The following is a 19,715-nucleotide window of genomic DNA, read 5'->3' as shown; positions in this document are numbered from 1 at the left end:
AGAAGTATGATTTGAATTCCCAGATCCAATTCAGTGTTGTTTATCCTTACTTCATCTTGGGTTCTGTGGATGCCCTGACCTGCAGAAGTGAGCTCTTGGATCTGGGTACCACTGTATCCATCCTTGACTCTCTCACTGCCTGTCTCAGAGCTTAATGTAAGGAAGATGCGGACTAGGAAGAGGGGAGGTTGTAGAACAGCTTGTCTGACAGGTTCCCACTGTCTTTCCCATTTTTCCAGGTTTACAGGTCATGAGAAGGGAGTGTACAAAGTTCACTTCCAAAACCAAAAACCACAGATGTCTCTTCCAGCTGCCATTAGGGTCCAGGATGGAGAGTTCACCAAAAATTCACGTAGCTACAACAGCTACAAAAATGCTCTGGGAAAAGAATTTAGAGAATGAGCAAAGTTAGGTATGAAAGGCTTCCCAGACAAGTGGATAGAGGTTATTTCGCACTTATGGCAGACTAGACATTAATTCCTTACAGTGTCGTGGAGAATGGAACGTTACGGGAGCAGAGGCTGAAATCTCATTGTGTGGTTTAAGGAGCAGCTATCAAAGTGAAGAGTGTTAGAAAGCAGGAGGAAAAAAATGGAAATGATAATATTGGGGACAGAACCATATACTTGATTATTACTGTAAAATTAGCATCTTAAATGGTTGGCTAAAAGGAGACAAAAATGTATTTGGAATTGGCTGAGATGAACAAGCCTTGCATTGTATCATCCAGAAATACCGAAAGATGGGTAACAGGAAGATAAGAAACCTGCCTTTCCCCTCCTTTCACTGCCAAGCTGATTTTTGTTTAGTTTTGGATTTTTTTTAAAGAATCTGGAGCCTGTTTTTAATGCAGATTTTAAAAAATATTGTGGTAAAATATATATAGCAAAATTTGCATTTCAACCTTTTAAAAAATTTTATTTTGTATTGATGTATAGTCAGTTTACAGTGTTGTGTCAGTTTCTGGCATACATCATAATGTTTCAGACATACATATATTCCTTTTCATATTCTTTTTCATTAGAGATTACTACAAGATACTGAATAGACTTACCTGTGTGTTTTAACCTTAAGTATACAAGTCATTGTCATTAATTACGTTCATGCTGTTGTGCACTCATCACCACTATGTTTCCAAAAGTTTTCATCACCCCAAACAGAAACTCTGTACTGCCTATTAAACTCTAACTCTCCCACTATTTTGATAACCTACATTCTACTTGTGTTTCTCTGTATTTGCCTATTCTAGGTACCTCACTTAAGTGAAATCATACAAAACTTATTGTGTATCTGGCTTATTTCACTTCATGTCATGTTTTCAAGTTTCTTCCAGGTTGTAGCATGTATCACAACTTTCCTTTTCATGGTCGAGTAATATTCCATTGTGTTTGTGTCACTTTTTTTTTTTTAATCCATTTATCTGTCAAAGAACATGCCTTGGATGGTTTCTGCCTTTCACCTGTTATGAATGATGCTGCAGTAAACATTGGGGTACATGTATCTGTTCAAGTCCCTCTTTTCAGCTCTTCGGGGACATATACTTGGGAGTGGAATTGCTCGACTATATGGTAACTCTCCCTTTAGCTTTTAGAGGAAGTGCAAACTGTATGTCATAGTGGCTGTGGTGCTAGGTTCCCTGACTCTGTTGAAGACTCATGGAGGGCTTTCACTCGTAGGTGTGAGTAATTGACCCTAGAGCTTCTGAATGGGACTTAAATTCCAGACTCACTATTTACAGATTAACTTCAGAATTTCTTTCTATAACTTTTTTTTGAAACAAGCATTGCTTTTAACTATACCTTTGGGTAATCTCTGAGTATGAACTCTAGGATTATCAGAGGGGTAAAATCTATGCCTGTGTCATCCACCTAATTGGTGGAGGGGAGCAAAAGAAATTTAACAGCTGCGTGTGTGTGTGCATTAGGAGTTGTTCTAGGTGTTTTCACACACTGAAAACAATTCCATTTCACGTTTGTCTTTATATTAACGTTTTGGGATGGATATCATTACCCTAATATTGCAATGAGGAAATTGAGAGAATTCTCCCCTTCCTTCCCATGGTAAGTGGTAGAGTGAGGATTTGGTTCCTAGAATTTGATTAAAAGGCCTTGCAGTTGACACTTCCCTGGTAGGGTAGATGTCTTAATTATTGTTTACATTTTGCAATTTTCTTGGATTACATTTAGTTAGATTTTTCTCTGGCCTCTCTTACTTTAGATAAATAGGAGATGGCAACAATTTCTTTTAATTTGTGTTCAGGGATGCTGTCCCAAGTAACCAAATGTAGCAACTCATTTTTGACAAAACCAAGGAGTTTGGTTTTTAACAATATTTCCTTCCATGATTACTTGCTGAATAAATCATGAAAATCTTGAACTAAGTTTAGTCATCTGTGATTTTCAGAGTTTTTGAACTGTTTTTGAAACAGTTCTTTTGAAACTTTTGAAAGATATTACATCATCCTTTGCAGATAGGATATCTGGCTCATTAGCATGTAGCTTTGATTATTAGAAATAGAAGAAAATAGCAGAGAATGTGCAGTGCTGGAATTTCTTTGTCTTTCACTCTTTTTTTCCTTTTGCTATTTGTTTTCTTTTTTCTTTTTGTGAATATTAAGTAATATTGCCATCTTACACGAATGGAACGTTTTCTACTTTATTTTTTCCTTCCAGTTTTATTGATGTTTTCTACTTTTAAGAGTACTTGTAAATAGATGATCTCATTTGATAAGGCTTTAAAAATTAGATAATTTCATTTGTATCTTGTAAACTCTTGCAGAATGGTTTAAACACATAAAAAATGGAATAGTACAAAGAAACCCCAAAGTATCCATCCTCCACCTTTCCTAATTACCCGTTCAGAGCCAACCGTGTTCATTTATACTCTGTCCATTCCTCTCCTCCCTCTGATAATTTTGAAGCCAATTCGTAAATATTTCAGCTTGTATCCGTAAAAGATAAGGGCTCTTAATACATCCTTGAGACCGTTATCTGATAATGGGGAAGTTCTTCAAACTGCTCTGTTAGACCTTTTGACCTTCTGGGTCTGTAGTGATGTCACCTCTCATTCCTGATACTGATAACTTGTCTTCTTTCTCTTTTTGTTTATCCAGAAATTTACTGGTTTTACTGATCTTCTCAAAAAAAAAAAAAAAACAGCTTTCACTAACTTTTCTCCCCAATTTCACTAATTTCTGCTCTGATCTTTGTTTCGTTTTATTTTGGGTTTAATTTTTTTCTCCTTGTTCCTTTATGTGGAAGTTGAGGTCATTGATTTGAGACCTTCTTCTCTAATATAGGTATTTAACACTACAAATTTGCTCCTTGCTAGTGATTTAGACAGCATCTCATAAATTTGAATAGGTTGTGTTTTCATTTTCATTGAGTTCAAAATACTTTATAATTTCCCTTTTGATTTCTTCTTTGATCCATTGGTTATTTTGAAGTTTGTTTTTTAGCTTATAACTATCTGGAGCATTTTCTAAAGATCTTCCATTACTGATTTCTAATTTAATTCTCTTACGGCCAGAGAACATAATTTGTGTGACTCACATCCTTTAAAATGTTACTGAAACTTTTTATAGGGCCCTGGATATGGTTCATCTTGGTCAATAGTCTGTATGCACTTGAAAGACATGAATTCTGCTGTTGGGTAGAGTGTTCCATGAATGTCAGTTAGATTAAGTTCATTGTGTTACTCGCTTTCTGTATCCTTACTGATTTCTTGTGTACTTGTTCTGTAGGTTATTGAGAGGTGTTGAGCCTGCAGTGATAACTAAAAAGGTTTATCTATTTCTATTTCCCACAAATTTTTTGTTTTAATTTAAGTTTTTTGCTTCACATATTTTGAAGCTCTGTTACTTAACTTCACAACTGTTTAGGAGTCGTATGTCCTCTTGATGAATTGACCCTCACCCTTAGGAAGTGATGCTTTTTGTTCCTGATAACAGTCTTTGCTTGAAATCTACTCTGCCTCTTACTAACCTAGCTGCAGCAGCTGTATTTTTCAGATGAATGTTAACATATTACATCTTTTTTCATCCTTTTACTTTTAACCGATGTTCGTCTTTTTAAAGTGGGTTTGTTGTAAGCAGCGTACAGTTGGGTCTTGCTTTTTGTCTTGTCTGATGATCTTTGACTTTTAATTGAGTTGTTTTGACCATTTGCATTTTTTCAAGCACTTAATTTCAGTCCAGTTCATTTTTTATCTTCCAGATGTTAGGATAATTTTATTAAACTTTCCACAAGGAAGCTTTGCTCACCCTGTTTCTTAGAGTCACCTCTCCTTGCAGCTCCTTTATTGCAGCCCCCTCTCCCCTAGGAACGTGGGATTAGGGGGGTTGGAGAATTCCTTGAATGTTTTCATGTAGTCAGGTCCAGAGGACTCTCTCTTAACGAGGGCTGTTCCAAGACATGGGGTGCCTCTGGGAGTGTCTTTAGGTCAGGCACTTGTCTAGAGGAGAGCGTGCCGACCGTGAGAGGGAAGAGTGGGTGTGGAGAATTGTTGGTGCAGCTCTCAGCCTTTCTCCTTCACTCCAGACAACTCGTGTTAGGCCCCAAATACATGTGATCTGCTTGGCAGAACCAAAACCACAGTTGATGGGACTCACCTTCCCTAGAGAGGAACCTTAGTAAAAACTGTCATTTTGCTGTTGTTGTTGCCATCTCATTACGTTTTTAATGATATTCTAGCATCCCTTGTAGATGGCTGCCCAGGCAACTTGAGTTCAGGGGCCACCTTCTGTCTGAGTGTAACTTCCAAAAGACACATGAGGGGGTTGTGTGTTGTTTATCCATTTCTTCATTGTCGAGTCTGGCCCCAGCATTTCTGTGGACTTCTCCATTGCTCCTCCAGAGGCCACTGGCTCTTTACTCATGTGGTCACTGTAACTGGTGGTAGTAGGACATGCTGACAGCAGTGTTTCTCAGTCTCAGAATTGTTGACATTTTCAGCCAGGTAATTTCTTCTTGTGAAAAGACAGTCCTGCACATCACAGAATTTTAGTAGCATCCCTGGCTTCTACTCACTAGATAAGAACACCTTACTTCCAAGTCCTGATACCTGAAACTGTCTCCAGATACCATACCAAGTGTCCGAGGGGGAGAGGGGCAAAACCACCCCTAGTTAAGAACCACTGGTGTAAAAGAAAATTAGTTCCACTTGGGTGTGTTTACCGTGTTTATTCATGATGACCACAAAGCCCCCTCAGTTCCCACGTCTCCCCCCCCAGTATCTATCTCCCTTAATTTTATTTTTTTCAGTCCCTATTGTCCTTTTCATCTCACTTGAAGTCTAAGACTTTTTCTTTGCTTGCCCCCTCCGTTGATGTTTTCAGTGTAATCTTTCCACTTCTCCTGTTCTGATGATGGTGCTCGCTTGTTTCGTTTTGCTGCCTCTGTGTTGATTCTGGCACGCTGCAGCCCTCACTCACTCTGTTACTGGAAGTCTGTGCTGCCCTTGGGTCTCCTCATCAGTGGCCTTTTCACCTCCTCATTCTTGTTTGATCTGATAGATAATTTTCTAGGAGTGGGGTTACTGACAGCAAACACTTGTCTCCCCTTGTGTGTGTGTGTGTGTGTGTGAGTGAGTGATGCTGCCCTGTGACCTCTTCCCATTTGCTTTTCTTTGTCCTTCCCTAAGTGCACGTTGTCCTTGAACTTTGCAGGAAAGAGCTTTTCTCCATCCAGTCATAGCTTGCTCTTCCTATTTAGTTTGGTGTGTTCTTTTCGTTGAGAAGCATTCGCCCACAATTTTGAGCAATTTGGCACACGACCGGGGCACACATGATCTCTTGAATTTTGCAAAGAGAAACAGGCCCCGAAAGACTGGAGGTGACTTCTCCATGGCTTCTTCCTGCAGCACTGTTTCCTCTCCTGGTTCTTCCCTGTCCTCATTACAAACCTGAGTGCCCTGATCATAGTGGAAAGGGCTCACTCATGTCAGACTGGCCTTCTGTGGGAAACGTTTTATGGCCTGTTGGAGGCTCCCTCCTGTGAGGTCCAAAGCCCTTTTCCTACGTGGAAAAGGGCTCGTGTGCTGCCAGATCCTCCCACCCGCTCCACAGGTCAAATAATGGATTTAATAGAAATATGGAAAACTTTAGTCCATTCTTGTGCCAAAAATTGCCACTATGAAGGAAGAAGTGTAAACAGTGTGTGACTAATCCTTTCTTTTAGGGAAAGAAGTTTTATGTAATTGTTTCCCCTCTGCTTACAAAGATACAGAGGTTTCTACAGATTCGAGTCTTCAGATGGTCGGCCCTACCCCTGACTTCTGGCCTGCATTTCTGTTCTTCCACGTGTCACCAGTAAACCACCTATCAGCTGTCCCACCTGACATAACCCCGGTCCTATCATTACTGAAACAGCACTGTTGTCGGGGCCGGGGACCTACAACCCAGCTCCATGGCCTTTTCCAGTTGTTGATTTTCTTGGTTTTTCTGCAGCAATTTTCTGGTGGTTCAGTCTCCTCTCCACCTAGAAACTCTCTTCTACTTAACAATTCTGGATCTATGTTATTCTTGTTTTTATCTCCTGATTTTTTTTCTTCCCATTTTCTCTTTGTGTCCCCACCACTGAATGTGACTGCCCTCTAAGACTCTGTGGTTCCATATTTTTTTCTGAAACATGTTTGCCTTTGAAAGAAGTTGGCCCCTCTTAGCACATCACTATTCCTAAACCCAGAGGCTTTCGTTATCTGCTCCCCGGAGATCCACCCCTCATTGCTGTCTCTAAAACTAACATAATGGTCTTCCTCACACACTGGCCCTTTCTTCTGACCTCTTTTAACTCAGCCTTCCTCTTTGCTTTTACTTTTCCCCTTGGCCTTGAACCCAAAATACCCTTCTGGTCAACCAGGCTGGAAACCTTCATCATCGTTTGACTCTTTCTCCTTTTGTTCACCACCCCTCTCACCCCTTAACTGAATCTTCAAGTCCTGTTACTCCTACTGGTAGTGACTTCTAGCCAGTTCTAGATTTATTCCCTTTGGATGTTGTCTGAAGACTTTTTGCCATAGGAGATGAAGATTCAGCTTACTCATTTCACCTCCTGCTCCCCAACCTTCCCTCTCCATCATTACTATTCAGAGTTTCACTGCTTCTGCAAACTCCACCCACACACTGAAACCTCTGCTGCTTCCTGTATCAATCTCACCTCTCAAGGTTGTCCATGTTCTCTCATGACCCTCCATTTTGTAAGATGAGGGCAGTGGCCCAGCCTCTCTTCCCTCCACTTCTCCCCTTCCTCTTCCAGAATTTGCCAGCCGCCTCCAGCTAATCCTGTACATTGATATCACCTGAGTTGGTCACATGGCTGGTGTCTAGTGGTTAGAGGCTTCACAGTGTTGTCTGTGGGTGTTCCACTCGATGCCAAGCCAAGTACAGGGCGTTGGGTTGCTCCCTCCACCTGTGTCTGTTTCTGTGCTTTTTGAAGTAGTGTGTTCATAGCATCTCATTGGAATGAATTTTCCCTTTTTCCATTCCAGCAATTGCATGCACACACACACACACACACGCACCGTCAAGTTTCTCCAACATCTCAGTCATGTTTTCCATTCTTCTGACTCCCCTTTTTCCCCTAGGCTCATTCTCATGGAGCTTCTTGGCTTCCTGGTTGCCTAACAACCTTCCTTTTTGGGGGAAATATGGGAAACCAGTCCTGAAGCTAGGGGAACCCAATGTATTAGAATGAGAGAGCTTTATTCTTGGGGAGTAAGTTTTGTGGTTTATACCACATAGTTCCATTCTTCTAGAGAAGAATACTCTTTTTTTTTTTTCCCCCCTGTTGGGGGTAGAAGCCTGACTTTGGATGATCTCTTTGCTAGAATTGGGGAGAACAGTTGCTTTCATATGTAGCCTTTTTAGTGAAGACATTATCACCCTGTGCTTTCCTTGGTTTCAGCATCCAGAACCTCTCTGTGGTCTCCTGAGGACATGGCTTCCTCTGTGCCTTTACTCACAGAGTGATTTTCGACCAGTGTCCTGACCCATTAGGGAGTCAGGAAGTCATGACATGAATGTAATCATTCAAGATTGTTGTTTTAAAAAAAAGAGAGTATCAGTGTCCTTTGCATAGTAAGGATAAATACAGTTTAGTAATACTTAACTATATAGAAAAACAAACATACATATGGATGTATACTGTATCTCCATGTATATGTACTTACTCTAGGCTGAGATAAAAGAAGTTAAAACATTCAGGCATGGCTCACTCCATGCTGCTACAGCAGTCAGCATTTCTCAGTCTGCGTTGATCTCTTATGGATTTGTTGAATGTTTCATGTGTGTGATAATGAGTGAAGCAGCTACATGATAAGCTACATGAAGCACATGTAGCGTCCTTGGTCAGTACCTGTGCCACACATCGGAAAGGATGCTGGAGCAGAGACCCCAGGGTCTTCAGCTCTGCCAAATGTGGATTTCTTACTTATGGGGTTGAGTGGTTATCTTGGGGAATCCAATGGAGGGAGAGAGGAACACTAAGGGGCTTGGGACAGTGGATCTTTGTCATAACAGAGTATTTCAGTATTTTAATGATGAGTGTGGCTGTCCTGTTGCATAACAGCCAACTGTCAACTCTGGATTTCTTTCTTTTTTTTTTTTCCCCTTACCTATAATTTTTAGGCCTTCTTTGGAGGAAGGGAAAATGTATAGGTGCCCCAAATCCATTTTGAATCAGAGGCCCTCTAATTTTTATTTTAATCTAATTTTCTCTAAACATCTTACTTTTCCATTAAAAATTAATTATAATGCTAGTGATCATTAATCTTTTTTTCTCAAAGGGAGCACGGGAAGAGCAGAGAAAATCCTAACTGAAAGGAGATTATTTTTTTCTCCCCTTGGAGATTGAAAATACTTGAGATGCTTGGGTAAGAGAGAAGAAAAAGAAGCGTTGAAGAGGGTATCTATTTGTAGGCTGAGAGGTGATCCAAAGTGGAAATAACTCTGAAGGATGAACTTAGAGGAAAAGGCAAATACCAACCGTGAAGGAGGAAGTGAGAGGACAGGAGGATGGTGATGACACTTGATGCCTGTTCGTGGGACGAGTGAGGGGACAGTTGCCTCTACTTGCCCCATGTGGTGTCACTTACGACTTTGCTTCTTCATGAGACATGAGACAGAGCGGCTGTCTGTTCATGTGTGTGTGTCTTTGTGAGTACATGTGTTTATTCAGATCCTGGCGTTGGAGGAGAGTGAAGGAGGTGGGGGAGAGGAGGCCCAGCTGTGTGTATTCTCACATTGGCTGTGTGTGGGTCCCTTGCAGGATAGACGGCAGTGAGGCTTCAGGACCGTTACTCGCTGCCTGCAGTTGGTAATGGCTGAGGCTTGTTCCTCACGTTCTAGCCCTGGTGCAGCTGTCCTATTTATTCATTACCCTTCTGTTAAGTTTTGGGAAAAGAAGCCCATGCGTACGTGTACTGTGAGCGCATTTCCTGCTGCCTCCCACTTCCTTGGTTCAGAGGGGAGAGAAAGGGAGGACCTCAACCAGAAGGCAGACCCCATATTCGCCCTTATGTGGCGTAGTCAGAGCGGGAATTAGTTGCCTCAGCTCCAGGGTCTCTCGGAGCACTAGCTGTGCTCCTTTGAACAGGAGTGAGCCTGTACGTCTCTCAGCAGGTCCCAGCCGTCTGGTGACAGGGTTGACAGCATAGCTGAGGAGTGAGGTGCCCCTGAGATGGGAAGGAGAGCTTCCTCTTTCCACGAGGCTGACAGAGTAGCCTGATGGTTCTTTTCCATCACCACCAGATGTGTCCAGCTGGTCCCATTTTCTACTCCATCCCAATCAAACGCACTTAAAGCTCAAACCAACACTTACATCATCAAAACAAAAGTGTTTACAACGTTAAGCCTTAGGCTTTTAGTAACTTAAGCCATTCATCCAATAACGAAAGAATGGCCTCCCATGGCATTGCGTCTGAGAAAATCTAGGCACAGGATCGTTTCCTAGGCTTTCCTGAGACTGCAGGGTTGAAAGTGATAGATTTAGGTCACTAACTGGTTAAGAGGGGAGCACCCTTAATCCCAGCCTCTTCTGTTCCTGTGTCTCTCATGGATGCCTTGTCCACACAGTAGCTCACGAGTCCCAACTGGAAAGAATCCAGTAGGCTGGGTTTCTTCGAGACTCTGTTCCTGCTTTTGATGAGACACCATGTGGGTGTGTTTGGTGGCTTGACAATTTTACCTTTCACAGTGACCAGTGGTGGTGTCATTTCTTCCTCTTGTTCAGATAGTCCCTTATCAGGGCCAGTCTTCGGGGCTTTGTGGCACCTTATTAGCGTGAGTAGAGCCCAGTCAACCATTTCCCCAGGTTACACTGTGGTAGTTTGGAAATGCTTTGTTTGGTTCACAAGGCTTTAATGTGTCACAGTCAGTGACATTCAAGATGACACCAGAGAGCAAGTTTCCTTCCAAAGGCTCAATTTGCTGCTAAAATGCTCTTTCCTAACAATTTTAGTAGCAAGTTTACCTTTTCCAGAATTAGTTGGTGTATCTTTGTTTATTATTTGTCTTAGTGAATGACTTCAGTTCTGTCCCTCAGGGAGAGATTTAACCTGGGTGAAGGCTCATTTTAAAGTATACACTGCATGCAGCAGAAGAGAACCGTCGTAGAAAAGGGTTCTAGCTGGAGGGTGGAAACACAGTAATCGTGTTCCAGAGTCCTCAGAAGTCTTGACTCATGTCATTGGTAAAATTACGTCTTAGGTTATTATTCTTAGGAACTAGTAACTATGAAACATTTAACTTAAATGGTACAGTTATCATTTATGAGATAGTCCATAAAAATATTAAAATAAATGTTAACCATAATAAATGATGAATGTGTGTTTTCCTAGTCGTCATCATTTGTATTTTATAAAATTATGAAAGTTTTCAGTTTTTCTATGTTGAGATTTTTACAAGAATTTGTTTTCCTAGCCCTGTGTGGCAGAGAGTACACAGTACAGATGAGGGAACTGAGGCTCAGAGAGGTTCAGTACCTTTTTTATATCATTACCTGTTCGTGGTGTTTTTGTCTTAAATACAACTTCTGCGTGTGTTACGTGAGGACTCAGGGTAGCTGTGCTGTAAATCCTTTGATGGGCTCCACGTGGTGGCCTATGTGTCCTCAGGCTTCTTGACGAGGTGGAGTCCCCTTGATGTTGCAGATTTCCGAGAGTAAGTGATTAGTTCTTCCTATGTCATGACTACAGTTAATGAAGGAAAAAATTAGCCTTGCATGGAAGCTTTATGCCCCTTTCTAAGTTTAAGTGACCTCTTACTCTTTCCTTCTTGATTGACTTTTAAAAGTCCATCTTTAACTTTATCTTTACTGTATTTCTTCCCAGGGTGACACCCCTGTCCTCCCAGAATGTGATGATTCATCGTGGCCAGACCCAGGAATATGTGCTCAAGCCCAAGTACTTTGCTGCCCAGAAGGCGATGGCGGGGGAGCAGTCTACGGAAGGGTCGTTCCCTCTGAGACACGGGCAAGATCACGTGGCGGCACCTTTTCAGTGTGAGTATGGTCCTGCCAGTCGTCTTTCTGAGTTACTGTATTGTGGTTTGGAAATAGTTGGCTCTGTGTAGATGGCTTTAATGTGTCCCAGTAGATAAAATTCAAGAATTAGTTTTGAAATACCCACACCGGTGCCTAAAGCAACCAGACAGCAACATGGTTCCTTATTCAGAGGAAAGGCGGTTTTCCAGCATGTTGCCGAAGAGACAGATGTGACCTGCCTCTAATTCTGTTTCTGCAAGTTGGCTCCATTTCTGAGACATACTTGCTCTAATTTTTGATATGGTTCTATGTCTGACATGTTTACATTGATAAGATACTTTCCTTAGTGAGCTAGCCAGGATGCGTCCTTGGTGCTGTGTCTGCAGCGTCCAGCGGTGCTCCCTGAGGTCTGCCTGCAGCGGATGTTTTTGTTTGGGGGTGCACTTTTTTTGTGTATTGATCAGACAGTGTGGCAGGTTTTACTGAGTCTGTAAGGAGCCATTGTATCAGTGGCCAGCTTGGTTAATACCTCACTGTGTGGGAAGTTCAAGGACGAGCCCTGGCTCCAAGGGTGGGGAATGTGATGATTTGTGGTTTAGGTATTACCGAGTGTCTGCTGGCAGCGTCTGGAGAAAATGTTCTTCAGGGAGACGGCAGACGGGTCAAAAGCGGGAGTTGGATGCATGCTCTCCTTCCAGCAGCTTCCTGCTCCGTCTCACGTTGACTGATGGCCTGCGCCATAAGTAGTGAAAGAGAATGCCAGTGGTGGGGTTGACGGGGACTTCTTTCACCACCCAGAGTCATGTGGGAAGCTGAAAGAGGATTTTTACTACTGTTTGGCACTTGAGAAGTCTGTGTCTGTATGGACTTGATTCCCGGGGCCCAGCCCCACCTCCCAACATCAGTCACTTAGCAAAAAAGAGTAGCTAATATAAGGTGTGTACAATTCACTTTTCATCTTTCTGAGAAAATTGTGCTCATGCCTTGTGGCTGGACCCCAGAGCAATAGTTGGAGGTGATTTATTAGAATGATGAGGGAAGAAGGGAGAAATGGTGCATGCACATCATCTCCTCGCCCTTTAGACAGGATAGCTTCCCAGTTATTTACAAAGCAATAGATGTATCCACCTTGTATTTAAAGATCCTTTAATTTTAGTCCTTAATAGCCTGTTCTGTAGGAATATCCCTATAATATTTTCTAATCTCAATCTGAAAAAATAAAATAAACCAAGAAGAGATACTTCTTAATTCTTTGGAGCTTTATATGGATCATATTTTGTAGAAGCTTTCCAAGATGAGAATGTGATAGGAAGAGAGTTTTTGAAAGCTTTCAATCATATTGATACAAGAATTCTGAACTTCATGGAGGTGTAAGGAAAAGATGGTTTGAGAATCCCTGGTATTAAGACTAGGGACTAGATTGTGGTTTGGGTTGATTATAGATGATTAATTATTGAAATGAAAATTCCCACTGTGTATGTGTATGTATGTATTTGAGACTCTCAAACCTTTGAACTGTCTTTTGGAAGATGAAGTTACATTTTAGAAGAGTACGAAGTTTCTTATCTGTACTGTACATGAATGCCTCACTCACCCTGTTTAAATGTAGCTTCTCTGTACTGGGGAGCTAGTAAAGCAGTTTAGACTGAAACACGATCACTGTGATGGAGTGCTCTGCTGAAACCTGTCGAAAGTTGGTTATTGTTTAAGAAGAGGCCGAGGAAGTAAATTAGGCAGATATGTAGGAGAGACCAGGTGGGAGACATGGCTGTTTGTAGCTGAGACCAGAGCTCTACTGAGACCTGGAGAGCTAATTGGAAAGTTTTAAAAATGGGTAATTTGGCAGAACTATTAAGGATATTAAGTACCAAAACTGAGTAAGAATAATAGGGAGATTAAAACTAGAATCTAGAAGGTACAAGTAGCAGTAAGGACCTAAAGGTATTGTTGCCCCACATCCAACTCTGCTCTAGGTAAAAGGAGCCCCCAAGGAAAGCTTCCATGAAATAGAAAGGAAGGGGAAGTTAGTAAGGGGAGTCTGAGGAAAAGCAGAAACTTTTAGTATTTTCATTTTCACTTTTATAAAAGAAGTGAAATGCCAACAGATTAACTTCACATTTTGCTGAAGGATTTGAAGGTCTAACAGTAGGAATAGATATTTCTGACTCTAGGAAAACAGAAGATAATGCCATTAGGAGGGCGTGTTGTGCTTGGGGATGAACCTGGGCTGCTGTGTCGTAGCAGTCCATGGAAGTGCTTTTGAGAAGCTGTGAGGACTAGAGAAAACATTTAGGCTGGTAAAGAACAAATGTTCTTTCCCTCTTTATGTGAGATAGAAAAGGTAGCCTACAGTAACTAACTACCAGTTGGTAGCCCTAATGTTGATAACTTGTATACAAATATTTGTAGCAGTATTATTCACAATAGCCAAAAAGTGAACAACCAAAATGTCCACCAGCTGATAGTAGACAAACACATGTGGTATATCCTACAATTAGTGATTCAGCTGTAAAAAGGAATGTGATGCATGCCACAACCACTGAGCAACCGTGATGTGTACCTAGATCTCTAAGCATCATGTAACGTAATCAGCTTATGATAAGAGGCAGCAACGCTTAAAGATCAAGTGAATAAGGATTTGCTGTTGACATCTGATAAATGAAAAGAGAATTGATCAGAATAGTAGGAAGAAGTTGATGTAGGGGTGATGGGTTCAGTAAAATAGAATGTGTTAAAGTGTTAAGTCTAGCACTCTCCAGATAAAACAGTCTAGACAGGGAAACACAGACTATCAAGTTGCTAGCAAGGTATCCTTTGTGAGGAATGAATACTTCATTGGAATTTGTTAGAGTTTTGATGACATAACTGTTCCTCTCCGATGTCTACATGCTGCTTTTCCTATTTTGATCTAGTGCATTTACCAGCTTTCTGAGTCACTTCTTAGTAATTTGACTTCATGAGTTGGGTATTGTCTGGTTGCTAGATATTTCTAGTGATAAATTAATAACAGCGCTCTGCTTTATCCATTGGTCTTAATACAGCTTAATTTGCATGGGGATCATCTGGAGCAGGGGTCTGCAGATTTTTTCTTAAAGGACTTAATAATAAGTATTTTAGGCATCATGAGCCAAGATACAAATTGAGGATGTTATATGTAGATAGTTAGATATTTAAAGTGCAAGCATTGAAAAATGTAAAATTTCTTAGCTGGTAGGTTGTAAAAATTCAGGTAGCTGGCTGGGTTTGACCCACTGGCTGTCATTTGCCAAACGCTGATCTAGAGGCTCAGTTTCTCAATCTACTAAAAAGGCAACCTATGGAATGGGAGAAAATATTTGCAAATGATGAGACTGACAGGAAGTTAATATCCAAAATAAACAGCTCATACAACTCAATATCAAAAAAACAAACAATCCAGTCAAAAAAGGGGCAGAAGACTTGAATAGGCATTTATCTGAAGAAGACACACAGGTGGCTAACAGGCACATGAAGAGATGGTGAACATCTTTGTTAGAGAAATGCAAATCAAAAACACAATGAGGTATCCCCTCACACTTGTCAGACAGGCTATCACAAAAAGGCCTATGAAGAGGAAATGTTGGGGAGGATGTGGAGAAAAGGGAATGTACTTGTGCTCTGTTGATGGGAGTGTAAATTGGTGCAGCCACTGTGGAAATCAGTGTAGGGGTTCCTCAAAAAACTAAAGATGGAACTACCTTATGACCCAACAACTCCACTCCTTGATATTTATCTGGAAAAAACAAAAACACTAGTTTGAAAAAATACATGCACTACAGTGTTCATAGCAGCACTATTTACAATAGGCAAGACATGGAAGCCATCCAAGCACCCATCAACAGGCGGTTGGATTACGATGTGGAGCATATATACAATGGAATATTACTCAGTTACATTTAGTGAATTAAGTCAGAGAAAGACAAATCTTGTATGATATCACTTATATATGGAATCTAAAAATGAATGTATATGCAAAGCAGAAACAGACTCACAGAAAGAGAAAACAAACTTGTGGTTACCAAAGAGGAGAGGGAAGGAAGGAAGGAAAAATATAGAGGTATGAGTTTAACAGATACAAACTACTCTATATAAAATAAGCAACAGGATATACTGTGTAGCACAGGGAATTATACCCATTATCTTGTAATGGAATATAATCTGCAAAAATACTGAATCGGTATGTTATACACCTGAAACTAACACAATATTGTAAATCAACTTTACTTAAGTTTAAAAAAAAAATCAGTCTGCTGAAAAGATCTGGATTTTGAACCTGATTGACTGGGGTGCCTGGAATAGGACAGTTGAATAAAAAGATACTCAAAGGGCCCTGTCTGTAACCAACTGTTCTTCATTGTCACTGTCCCCAGCAACCCACCCTTAGTTCTTACTCATAGCTCCACTTAGTTCAGAGGCAGCTGGAAAATCATGGACTACCAGGACACCCCTTGTGTGTGATATGCGTAGTTTCCTGTAATGTTAGTGCAGCACGCCACAGCATCTGGAAACGTAATGGGTGTTACTCCTGCTTGTTTATAGAAAGCCTTTTGATACTGGTGGAAATAACATTTTCACTGGATGATCCAGTAACGGCCATGCAGCTGGAATCACATCAAGGTATCACCCCGAGTTCCTCAAAAAGTTAAACATAGAGTTAACTATGACCCAGCAGTTCTGCTCCTAAGTATATACCCAAGAGGAGTAAGAATGTGTGTACTCAAAACCGTGTATACAAATGTTCATAGCAGTGTTAGTCACAGTTGCCAAAAAGTGAGAACCACCAAACTGCCCATCAGCTGATCGTGGATAAACGAAAGGTGGTGTATCCTGCCGTTGGCTGTTAAGCCATAAAAAGGAATGAAATATGATATGTGCCACAGTGTGAATGAACCTTGATGGCAAGCTGAGGAAGAGCCCAGATACAAAGGACTCCAGGTCCCCTGATTCCATTTACATGAAGAACCCAGACAGACAGACAGACAGACAGTGGATGAGTGGTTGCTGGGTGCTGGGGAGAGCAGGAATGAGGAGTAGCCATTTATGGGTAAGGAGTTTTCTTTTGGGCTGATGAAAGTGTTCTGGAATTAGTCATCATGGTTACACAAACTTCTGAATATACTAAAGTCATGTATTAAAAAAAAACTATGAAAATACTTTCAAAATTAATTCTAAATAGATAGTTATAAAAACTTACGGAATGGAGGTCACTGCTTCTCTCCAAAGTCCTAAGATAGGGGGTTGAGAGGGTCTACTTTATTGAGTACCTGCTTTGGTAACTTGTAGGAAATGTTTGAGTACGTAAACCAAAATCTGTTGCAGTTGGTTTATTAGTATTTTTAATCTAGAGGGAGGCAAGATGAAAGGACATGATACTGTTTCAAAGATGATCTTATAAAAATGGTCAGTTGAAATTCTTATAGTAGCCTCTGCTCAGGAGCAAACCCAAATAACTTGTAGAGATGAGTTTGGCACAGCCCACTAGAAGACCTTGAGGGTAATAAGTATCTACCCCATGCTATCTCCTGTTGTGGTAAAAATACCATGGGATGCTTGATAATATTAAAACCAGAAAATAGTGTTTCTATTATGGCTGATGGTGGAAGGACAGTTTTAATCATCAGGGTTAATGAGCCCTAGAGAGCTTACTAAGGTAGAGTGTGGAGTTACTAATGAAGGAAGTCTTTAGGATGAGCAGAAATATCCGTGTAACTGAAATAGCTTCCTAGACAACTGGTTTGCAGATAATGCAAAGAGTCCCAGAGCTAAGAAATTGGGGAATCTGATTTAAATATTCACCTGCTCCACTTTTGCTATTGTATCAGTTTAATATTTGGAAATTTCTATACATTTAAACTTTTCTAAATTGCTCATTCTAGTTGTTTTCCTATCAAGATGGACTTAGCTTTTTAAAAGGTTGATTGTATTTTAAAGTTGCCTACCATAATCTTAATTTAAATGCAATAGAGTCAAAATCTGAAATTTCAAGAAAGGCAGACACTGTTACATACTACCTCTCTAAAGTTTTTAAAGTAGGTACAAGTCAGACTCTTAAAAGAATGGCCGTATTACCTTCTGATATGCTGTGAGATATGAGAGTGGGAGTGATGACTGGCATGACAAACATGGATACTGTTGAGTTATAAAAAGTTAGGACAAGCCTACTTTCATTTGTACTTAAATTGTTAAACATAACCTTCCTGCTTAGGTTAGCAGCCACACTGGTGCAGGCAGCACGTACCCAGCCCCATACAGAAGGCCACTTCTGGCAGAGGAAAGCCTTACCCCACCTGTCCTGGGACCCCAGGAACAAACAGTCCTGGATCCTGTGGTCTGCGCTGACCTCTTCCAGTCCTTGCAACAGACCAGTCAACTCAGCTGCTGCCCACTGGTCAGTCATGGCTGATTGGAGTTCCCAGCTCCCCCATTAGAAGATAGAACAGCCACTCAGGTCTTGGATTTGAGAGGGAGGCAAAGAGCCCGTTGTTCCCAAGTCCGTGCAGCCCAGCTCTAGCCTGACTGCAGCTCGTAGCTCCATGTTAGGAAGGGCCTGGGCCCTTTGGGCACACGAGGCTTCCTTTTTTAGTGACACTGTGGTCGATTGTGCTGGCATTAGCCTTCAGCTGTGTTCACTCTGACATCAAGAAGCATAAGACATGAGAGTATCTCATTGCTTGATGACAGATGTTGTATCTCCCCTTGAAAAATGCATGTGTCTGGAGTGAAGGTTTTGTATGGTTGCAGACTGACAGAGCGAAGATGTTACCATTACCATTAAATTGTCCTGGTAGTCCTGACTGAGAGAAGAGAGTGGTTCTGCAGAGGGTTAGAGGAAACATCCAAGAGGTTTGTTTTAGCAAAACAAATCTGAAGTTTAAGGGCTAGACAGGCAGTATTTGGCCTGGACTGTTCTGCTGTGCCAGCCAGTTCAGGTAGGTGGGTAGGAACATTGACAGGCTCTGGATACACAGTGCCAGTTCCAGAATCTTCATGGGGGGAGTCTGTGCTGTAGTTCAGAGCACCCACCACAGATGGAAGTTGACTTGAGAGTAAGGAAGTCAAAATTCATCCTCTGCTCATTGGGCCTTTGCAAGAAGGGGAGAAGGTGGAGTGGCAACTGGATGAAGGCAAATGTCAATGTCCTCAGTACAGATGAGCAGAATTGGAACCAGATTCCTAATTGCAGGATGAATTTGCAGTATGGTGACCTCCAGAGGAACAATTTGAAAATGTAGCTGAGAAGGGGTCTGGTCCTGAGAACCACCCTCACCTTATTTGGATGTTGACCTTGAGGATATGGGTGGTAGGAAGAGGATGTGAAGAGAGAAAAGAGAGGAGATGCAAATGTGCTGGCAATCCCCGTTGTCTCAGATGCCCTCTCTGATAGGTTCTGATTGGTTGGGAGCCCCACCAGGGCAGAGCTTTGGAGGTGGATGAAGCGGGCACTTGGGAGAGAGGAGCATTCCACAGATGTGCATTCTTCAGCACTGGAAAGCCTTTCCTGCGTGGAGACTACCTTTAGCTTGTCGTGTGGAGGTTAATGTGTCTTGGGGAATGGCTTCATCCCAATCCAGCAGGTACAAAGTAGCAGTAGAATTTGAACCACCCAGAAACGATCTTACCCAAAGCTGATACAAACTAACGAAAAGTTTAGCATTTAAAAGGGATACTACGTGTGCAAACATACTGCCTTAAAGAAAGAATGACGGTAAAGCTCTGTGCTTTTTCCCTTGTGAAATCAACAAGTTCCTGAATATGCTTGGTCACTTGCCCACAACTGTGTGTGGGAACTGGGGACCCTGAGCCAGTTTCCCAGCCGTATGGCAGGGTGGATCTTAACACTTGAATGGCCAGAAGAAAATCACCCACTTGTCAGTAATTTCTGGCAAAGTCCTTGTTGGCCTAAAAGCCTAAACAGCAAAGCAACAGCACAGTGGATATAAAAAATGCTGCAGAAAGCATTCTGAGGAATGTGGGTGAACACCAGGGTTTTGCAGAGTTGATGTCCTTAGGACTTGGATTCCGATGGCATATTACCTGTTGTAGGAGAAGTTCCATGTACGGTCTTGCTGTGGCCACTGTGCCTCAGTTGGAGGTGTGAGGGTGGGTGGTTTATTATATCGAGGGGTTGTTTGGTCATATCCCAGTCCAGGGACGTATGTGAACAAGACCATCCTTCTTGTTTCTTAATCACTCACAGTTTAAGATAGCTGGGAAGTGGTT

The 19,715-nt window shown here is 41.6% G+C and overlaps 1 protein-coding gene across 6 annotated transcripts in view; it reads left to right on the top strand.

Moving 5' to 3' along the window:
• LTBP1 (latent transforming growth factor beta binding protein 1) overlaps positions 1-19,715 on the top strand; it is a 371,985-nt gene that overhangs the window by 122,821 nt on the left and 229,449 nt on the right. For all 6 annotated transcript variants that reach the window (XM_072937938.1, XM_072937939.1, XM_072937941.1 and 3 more), the window contains exon 4: positions 11,326-11,495. In XM_072937938.1, coding sequence (XP_072794039.1) covers positions 11,326-11,495 — 170 coding nt within the window. The remainder of the gene's footprint in view (positions 1-11,325; positions 11,496-19,715) is intronic.

This window comes from Vicugna pacos, chromosome 15 (assembly GCF_048564905.1).
Source record: "Vicugna pacos chromosome 15, VicPac4, whole genome shotgun sequence".
Taxonomy (NCBI): Eukaryota; Metazoa; Chordata; class Mammalia; order Artiodactyla; family Camelidae; genus Vicugna; species Vicugna pacos.
This window is presented reverse-complemented; position numbering and strand designations above follow the sequence as displayed.